This window comes from Oncorhynchus keta, unplaced genomic scaffold (genome assembly GCF_023373465.1).
Source record: "Oncorhynchus keta strain PuntledgeMale-10-30-2019 unplaced genomic scaffold, Oket_V2 Un_scaffold_3464_pilon_pilon, whole genome shotgun sequence".
NCBI lineage: Eukaryota > Metazoa > Chordata > Actinopteri > Salmoniformes > Salmonidae > Oncorhynchus > Oncorhynchus keta.
This window is the reverse complement of record NW_026290918.1, coordinates 195,001-203,681: the sequence shown is the minus strand read 5'-3', so window position 1 is coordinate 203,681 and position 8,681 is coordinate 195,001. Positions and strand designations below refer to the sequence as shown.

Sequence of the window (8,681 nt, the reverse complement as noted above, 5' to 3'; positions counted from 1 at the left end):
TGTTAGAATCCATGTACAGTCAGATGTGACATGTTAGAATCCATGTACAGTCAGGATGGAACATGTTAGAATCCATGTAGTCAGATGTGACATGTTAGAATCCATGTACAGTCAGATGTAACATGTTAGAATCCATGTACAGTCAGATGTAACATGTTAGAATCCATGTACAGTCAGATGTAACATGTTAGAATCCATGTAGTCAGATGTGACATGTTAGAATCCATGTAGTCAGATGTGACATGTTAGAATCCATGTAGTCAGATGTAACATGTTAGAATCCATGTACAGTCAGATGTAACATGTTAGAATCCATGTACAGTCAGATGGAACATGTTAGAATCCATGTACAGTCAGATGTAACATGTTAGAATGTTACCATGTCAGATGTACATGTTAGAATCATGATGTAACATGTTAGAATCCATGTACAGTCAGATGTAACATGTTAGAATCCATGTACAGTCAGATGTAACATGTTAGAATCCATGTACAGTCAGATGTACATGTTAGAATCCATGTACAGTCAGATGTAACATGTTAGAATCCATGTACAGTCAGATGTAACATGTTAGAATCCATGTACAGTCAGATGTAACATGTTAGAATCCATGTACAGTCAGATGTAACATGTTAGAATCCATGTACAGTCAGATGTAACATGTTAGAATCCATGTACAGTCAGATGTAACATGTTAGAATCCATGTACAGTCAGATGTAACATGTTAGAATCCATGTACAGTCAGATGTAACATGTTAGAATCCATGTACAGTCAGATGTAACATGTTAGAATCCATGTACAGTCAGATGTAACATGTTAGAATCCATGTACAGTCAGATGTAACATGTTAGAATCCATGTAATCCATGTCAGATGTAACATGTTAGAATCCATGTACAGTCAGATGTAACATGTTAGAATCCATGTACAGTCAGATGTAACATGTTAGAATCCATGTACAGTCAGATGTAACATGTTAGAATCCATGTACAGTCAGATGTAACATGTTAGAATCCATGTACAGTCAGTATGTGACATGTTAGAATCCATGTACAGTCAGATGTAACATGTTAGAATCCATGTACAGTCAGATGTAACATGTTAGAATCCATGTACAGTCATGTAACATGTTAGAATCCATGTCAGATAGTTAAATCCATGTACAGTCAGATGTAACATGTTAGAATCCATGTACAGTCAGATGTAACATGTTAGAATCCATGTACAGTCAGATGTAACATGTTAGAATCCATGTACAGTCAGATGTAACATGTTAGAATCCATGTAGTCAGATGTAACATGTTAGAATCCATGTACAGTCAGATGTAACATGTTAGAATCCATGTAGTCAGATGTAACATGTTAGAATCCATGTACAGTCAGATGTAACATGTTAGAATCCATGTACAGTCAGATGTAACATGTTAGAATCCATGTACAGTCAGATGTAACATGTTAGAATCCATGTACAGTCAGATGTAACATGTTAGAATCCATGTACAGTCAGATGTAACATGTTAGAATCCATGTACAGTCAGATGTAACATGTTAGAATCCATGTACAGTCAGATGTAACATGTTAGAATCCATGTACAGTCAGATGTAACATGTTAGAATCCATGTAGTCCGATATAACATGTTAGAATCCATGTAGAGTCAGGTGTAACATGTTAGAATCCATGTACAGTCAGATGTAACATGTTAGAATCCATGTACAGTCAGATGTAACATGTTAGAATCCATGTACAGTCAGATGTAACATGTTAGAATCCATGTACAGTCCGATGTAACATGTTAGAATCCATGTACAGTCAGATGTAACATGTTAGAATCCATGTAGTCAGATGTAACATGTTAGAATCCATGTAGTCAGATGTAACATGTTAGAATCCATGTAGTCAGATGTAACATCAAAGCCCTTTGTGGTAATAGAACATGGTTCTCGTGAGATCCAGATTATTTGAGCCAGAAAGCGTGTGTGGAACGGCGAGGCGGTCAGGTGGGGTGATTGATACAGTGGTATTGTTATTACACTTCTTATTCCACATGTGGACAGTCCTTCACTCTTCCTTCTTGGCCTCTGCTGGTTGAGAAGTTGATCCGTGCAGCACCAGTAAACCTGACAGCGTTAGAGAGATGCCCACCCACCACAGTGCTGCGTGGGTCTCGCCAAAGATCAGCTTCCCAAGGAATGCCTAAAGACAGTACAGACTATGTAAGTGGGATTGGCAACATAAATAGCCTATAATAACTATGTCCATACAGTGATTCACAGATGTCATTGCTCCAATAATGTCGTTTCGCTATGGTCTTATGGTCAATGTTCTATAGTGCCAAAGGCCTACTGTACTGTGTTCATATAAATTGGATAGCTGAGATCTGGGGTCGTATTCATAGTGTCTCAGGAGGAGGAGTGCTGAGATCTGGGGTCGTGTTCATAGTGTCTCAGGAGGAGGAGTGCTGAGATCGTATGCATAGTGTCTCAGGAGGAGGAGTGCTGAGATCGTATGCATAGTGTCTCAGGAGGAGTGCTGAGATCTTGGGTCGTGTTCCTAAAGCATCTCAGGAGGAGGAGTGCTGAGATCTGGGGTCGTATTCATAGTGTCTCAGGAGGAGTGCTGAGATCGGGTCGTGTTCCTAAAGCATCTCAGGAGGAGGAGTGCTGAGATCTGGGGTCGTGTTCCTAAAGCATCTCAGGAGGAGGAGTGCTGAGATCTGGGGTCGTGTTCCTAAAGCGTCTCGGGAGGAGGAGTGCTGAGATCTGGGGTCATGTTCCTAAAGCATCTCGGGAGGAGGAGTGCTGAGATCTGGGGTCGTGTTCCTAAAGTATCTCGGGAGGAGGAGTGCTGAGATCTGGGGTTGTGTTCCTGAAGCATCTCAGGAGGAGGAGGAGTGCCGATCTAGGATCAGGTCCTCCCGACTTAACCATTATGATCTAAAAGGTGAAATTGACCCTATGGTCAACACTCCTACTCAGACATTTTATGAAAACATGTCGTGATGGATATCAACCAGTTGCTGTACTCACAGAGGATACAAAGTTGGATGCGGTGGTGGTGACCGTGGCCCGGGCCGAGGAGGAGGAGTGTCTCAGAGCCTTGGAGAAGAAGGTCCACATCACAGCATTACTGGTGAACAGCAGTCCTCCACACAGCAACCGCAGAGGGATGTGGAGCTGGAATACAATAGGACTTGTTAGTGGTCTCTGGTAGAATGGTATCTCTCTCTCACACACACACATTCTTTCTCTCAGTCTCCCTCTCACACACACACACTTCGAAAATGATACATTCATATAGATACTCTCACCCATTCGCAGGGTGACGTTTCCTCCGGAATAATCCTGTAGTCTCCATCCTGAGACCACGTTTTCAGCCCTGTTTCACACATCCCTTTGAGGTAGTCTGAGCCCAGAGATAGCTTGGCTGACGAGGAGGCGACGGCTCCAAGAAAGCCCGCTAATAATGCATAAAACGCACCTGAAATCATGTTTATTTAGCATCTAAACTAGACTGTACTGTCACATATTTGACTACTTCCTGGTCTAAAATGCTTCACTCGGTTCAACCAATCAGACTCACCTCTGGGATCATATGACCTTCAGCGGGCGCAGGGTGATGACGATTCAATGTTACGCTAAACACGACGGGCCAAACACAACCTGAAATTATCTTCGTTTCCTTAATTTGTTCTAACTCTCAAAATGGCTAAGACGAATAAGGGTCCGAAAGCGAACGTATCGTGGGTGAAACCAGCAGAACCGTCATTTTTAAAGAAATTCAAGAACGATGTTGGCTTTAAGGAAGGACCCACCATTGATACCAAGGTATTTCGCTAATGTGCTAGGTTAGCTAGCCTAACGTTAGGTGGGATGTAGCGCTACAGTATATACGTGACTGTATGACAAGTCCTGCTGGAAAGCTACTCTATATGTAGGTTTTTAGTTAGAGTCGGTAGCACTTTGATTCAGCTAGTCAAGTAACGTTATTAGCTAGTTCTACAGGAGAGTTGACCACCCTCCAAATTATTGTGGTTTTCTCTCACATAATTCAATTCCTTGACCACTAAATATTTCATTGAGACGAAGGGCAATTTTTTTTTTTTGCAGATATGTGTACCTTTTTAACATGGAAAGGGCTGCTGGTATGATGGCAATATGGTGATATTCAACCTGGTCACTGTTCCCGCAGCGTTTAGAGATGCCAGCCTTGGAGGATGACAGTGGCAGTGATCGTGAAGATGAGCTGCCTCAAGTTGTCATTCTCAAAAAGGGAGATTTGAGCGCCGAAGAAGTGTTGCAGATAAAAGAGGTAAAGGATGGTACAGATAAAGGTAAGAACAATTCATTGTGTAAATAATATATAATAGCCTAAACTATCAAATAAACTTGGTGTTAATTGGTGTGTCTGTCTCTGTCTGTACTGGGCCTGTACTGTGTCTACTGGGTCTAGTGTGTGTGTGTGTGTACTGTGGGTCTGTGTGTGTACTTCATCTGCCTCTTCTCCTTGCTGCCTACAGAAGACAAGCCTCCTGCGGACGGAAAGATCCTGTTCAAGAAGCCCACGAAGCGCTCCTCCGACAAGTTCCAGGGCATCACCGCCAGCTCTAACAACAACAACAACAAGAAGAAGAAGAAGAGTGAAGGAGGAGATGAAGAGAAAAAGGAGGAGAAGTCTGAAAAGAAGGTGAAGAACAAGAGTCTTCTCTCTTTCGGAGAGGATGAGGATGAGGACTAGAAGTTAATTCACCGCAGGGATTTCAGACTAGAGCAATCAACCGCTTATGGATGATGGAACTGATCTACTGCGGTTGTTGGTTTTTACTATGGGCAAAAAGACCCAACATAGAATAGCTCCACATCGTAGTTTGTCCCGCTAGACTAAGATCCTTAGACATTACGGGTCATCCCCTCTTTTTTTGGAGGTGGAATCTGGACGGAATCTGGATGTGAAACAAACCCCTTCAAAATCACATTCACGATCAAAGATCTTTTATTTTACATAAGATGCATGCTGTTATTCTTTGTCGACTATAAGACATGTCTCTGCTGTTGGAAATGTTGTATAGTGACTCACCGTGGGCCTATTCTCCATCCATTACAACTGTAGTCATCTGTCCTTCAGTGGATCCTCTGCACTCTTTCATATAGCCAACACACAGTCTGGATGGAAGGCTTCATCAAGGTGTGTGACAACAGCTCCTAAAGGGGGAAGAAATGAGCTGGTGGCTTTTGGTTTAAAAAAAAAAATCTATATAGTCTGGAGCGTTGTGATGTGATACTTTTCTACAGTCAATAATTCATTGGATGTACAAATATGTTTTAGCTTCGACAACGGAGCATCAAAAGATGTCTTTAGTTAAACCACTGCGTTGATTTGATGCCGAGGTGTTGGATTTTTCTGTGATTGTATTGTGCGTTTTTTTTTGTTATGATGGTGTTTAGTTGAATAAGTTTGAAATGTAACTATTAAAATACATTAAGGCCTTTACAATAGCATAATACATCATGTATAGTATGTTCTGTAGAAAGCAGGTCTGTAAAGTAGGTCATTTTGCAAAAATGTCTCTCATTAGCAAATACCTTTCCGGTTTTCACAATATGCAGAGAAAGGTCAGTGAAAAACAGAGAGATAATACATTTTTATTCCCATAGAAAAAAAAGTGTTACTTTTACATTTTAAGCCTTACGAGAACATGTGGCCCTTCAAATCCCAGAGGACTGATTTTAGTTACCAGGATGATAAATCCCAGAGGACTGATTTAGTTACCAGGATGATAAATCCCAGAGGACTGATTTAGTTACCAGGATGATAAATCCCAGAGGACTGATTTAGTTACCAGGATGATAAATCCCAGAGGACTGATTTAGTTACCAGGATGATAAATCCCAGAGGACTGATTTAGTTACCAGGATGATAAATCCCAGAGGACTGATTTAGTTACCAGGATGATAAATCACAGAGGACTGATTTAGTTACCAGGATGATAAATCCCAGAGGACTGATTTAGTTACCAGGATGATAAATCCCAGAGGACTGATTTAGTTACTAGGATGATAAATCCCAGAGGACTGATTTAGTTACCAGGATGATAAATCCCAGAGGACTGATTTAGTTACCAGGATGATAAATCCCAGAGGACTGATTTAGTTACCAGGATGATAAATCCCAGAGGACTGATTTAGTTACCAGGATGATAAATCCCAGAGGACTGATTTAGTTACCAGGATGATAAATCCCAGAGGACTGATTTAGTTACTAGGATGATAAATCCCAGAGGACTGATTTTAATTACCTCGGTAGTTAAACTGATAAGATGGATGACTTGAGGTTACAATCACAAGCAAAAAAATAAAAAATATCAAGAAACCTTCGTACGCCACACCCCATAACCTTTGGCTGTAACACGTTGGTCTGTCTCATCATCTACTGAATGCTGATCATTCATAAGTAGACTGACTACATACTGTATGTAAATCCACTTCGATTGTAGTGGAACATTCATATAGGCCTAGTCCCCTGGCAACCTGGTAACCGGGCAACCTGGTTCATTGGTTGCTCTTGCCAACTCCGTTGCTGTCATTGCCATGACAATGATTTGGTATGACGCCATAAACAGACTGGCACTCGAGACTAAATCCCTGGCGGTAGAACCCATAAAGGCATCTTGATCATAAATCGACCCACAAAACCTGACGTTAGTTAAACCACATTAGATGATATAGGGAAACAAATTAAACCCTTTTTTAATAATGGTATAAAAAAATATTAAAACACACATTGAAATGCCTACATACCCGCCTGAATGCAGTAGGGTACAGGTACTATACATACACTATTGTTTTAGACTCTTGCCATTCACAAATGGTATCTGTCAATCACTACACACTTAGAATTAGTGGTGACTCGAGGAACCCTGGAGTTCCTCAAGGAGCTATGCATATCCCAAAGTTGGAATAGTTTCCGCATGTAATCAACCATGTTAATATTATTATATTACAATATGTAATATGCATAAATATTCAAGGAACATTTTAAATTGCAGTGTACAAACTTAACATGAACAGGAATGACATTTACGCTAAACGGGTGACCAAAAATAACTATCTGAAAGCCACGCCTCCAATAAGCCACGCCGTTCAATCTGATAGGCTGCCACCTTTACAATATATAATTAAAAAGGGTAAAAAAAAAAAAAGAACTCCTCTACCATCACAGAAAGGATCCGGTTTGAAACTTTACCCAGGAGTTCCTCGACGACCCTTTTCAGAGGGGTTTCCTCGACGACCCTTTTCAGAGGGGGTTCCTCGACGACCCTTTTCAGAGGGGTTTCCTCGACGACCCTTTTCAGAGGGGGTTTCCTCGACGACCCTTTTCAGAGGGGTTTCCTCGACGACCCTTTTCAGAGGGGTTTCTCGACGACCCTTTTCAGAGGGGTTTCCTCGACGACCCTTTTCAGAGGGGTTTCCTCGACGACCCTTTTCAGAGGGGGTTTCCTCGACGACCCTTTTCAGAGGGGGTTTCCTCGACGACCCTTTTCAGAGGGGGTTTCCTCGACGACCCTTTTCAGAGGGGGGTTCCTCGACGACCCTTTTCTCAAATGTAAACGTTCCACCAGTGTGGCAAACCAAAAGAGGTTCTTCCAGACACCGTTTCTTTTAAGAGTGAATAATGACCTTTCATTCAGGCCCCACTGTTCTAGCAAAACAAAACATGGTGGGGGCTGTCTGGTGTCCATGTTATTTTGGCATTAATACGTGTCGCATATCAGTTTGCAAACAATGTAAAAATAAAAACAAACAAACAATTGAGTTAATAAAGCCACATACAAACTTGGTTTCTTTTTTTTGCTTTCTTGAGTAAGGCAGGTCCAAAATGCATGTGTTTCAGCCTAGCTCAGTGCTTTATGTGGTGGTGGGGCCGCCACTCATGGGGACACTACGTCACCTCCAAATCTAAGGGTGGAGATTGACAATTCAATCCCCTTGGGTGCTGCCATAGAGTTACATTAGAAGTGTTCATACAAGAAGGACTACAAGGTCATTGGCTTACAGAAAGAATTACGTCAAATCACGTGATATCTAAAGCAGCTTTGATTGGACTGATCATGTCAACATCATACTTTCACAATCTTAGCTAGCAACCTAGCAGTCATCATCATGAATCAAGTCATCAATCTACTGGCAAATCCTTTTCATATGAAGATAAATAATTAAGAGAAACTATAGATAAAACGTATCGGTGCTCATCGGCCATTGGACGTAAACATTACACAACAAGCTGGGGAATTGTAAATTCAACAATGAGTGGTTTAGAAGGAATCAGTGGCTAACTGCAATCATTGCAAAGCAATCACTATCCTGCTATTCAGTGGAGTGGCTGTGTGGTCCCAAGTCTGTTTAAGGGTCTCTTTTCCAGGCTTAAAAGGATAAACATTCCACATTGACCATGCTGTCAATCCAGCATGACTTCTGCCTTTTTCCAAAACAACTGGAAACTCAGAACTGGGGAAACTGGATTTCAGTGAGTTCAAGACAACTGGGAACTCGGGGGGCTGGGAAATAAAAGAATGGTCATCCAACTCAGAATTGCAAGTCGGGAACTCAGAACTCAGTCTAAGAACTCAGTCTAAGAACTCAGGCCTCATTCTAGAGTTCCGACCTGAAGATCACTGACGTAA

At 41.5% G+C, this 8,681-nt stretch overlaps 3 protein-coding genes across 6 annotated transcripts in view; 1 reads left to right on the top strand and 2 right to left on the bottom strand.

The window, feature by feature from the left end:
- Window positions 1-1,846: 1,846 nt before the first annotated feature.
- Window positions 1,847-3,503, bottom strand: tmem42a (transmembrane protein 42a). Its single transcript, XM_035768351.2, has 3 exons — window positions 3,312-3,503; window positions 3,031-3,177; window positions 1,847-2,197 (listed from the first exon to the last, which is right to left on the bottom strand). The coding sequence occupies exons 1-3, from the start codon at window positions 3,489-3,491 to the stop codon at window positions 2,063-2,065; spliced, it is 462 nt and encodes a 153-aa protein (XP_035624244.2). The 5' UTR covers window positions 3,492-3,503; the 3' UTR covers window positions 1,847-2,062.
- A 184-nt stretch (window positions 3,504-3,687) lies between these two features.
- kiaa1143 (KIAA1143 ortholog) lies at window positions 3,688-7,202 on the top strand. The gene is made up of 3 exons (XM_035768349.2): window positions 3,688-3,828; window positions 4,193-4,334; window positions 4,521-7,202. The coding sequence occupies exons 1-3, from the start codon at window positions 3,706-3,708 to the stop codon at window positions 4,736-4,738; spliced, it is 483 nt and encodes a 160-aa protein (XP_035624242.2). The 5' UTR covers window positions 3,688-3,705; the 3' UTR covers window positions 4,739-7,202.
- The window catches only part of gpd1l (glycerol-3-phosphate dehydrogenase 1 like), a 35,540-nt gene continuing 31,504 nt past the window's right edge, over window positions 4,646-8,681 (bottom strand). For all 4 annotated transcript variants that reach the window (XM_052515871.1, XM_052515873.1, XM_052515872.1 and 1 more), the window contains exon 9: window positions 4,646-5,202. In XM_052515871.1, the coding sequence (XP_052371831.1) occupies window positions 5,181-5,202 (22 nt within the window). In that variant the 3' untranslated portion in view covers window positions 4,646-5,180. The remainder of the gene's footprint in view (window positions 5,203-8,681) is intronic.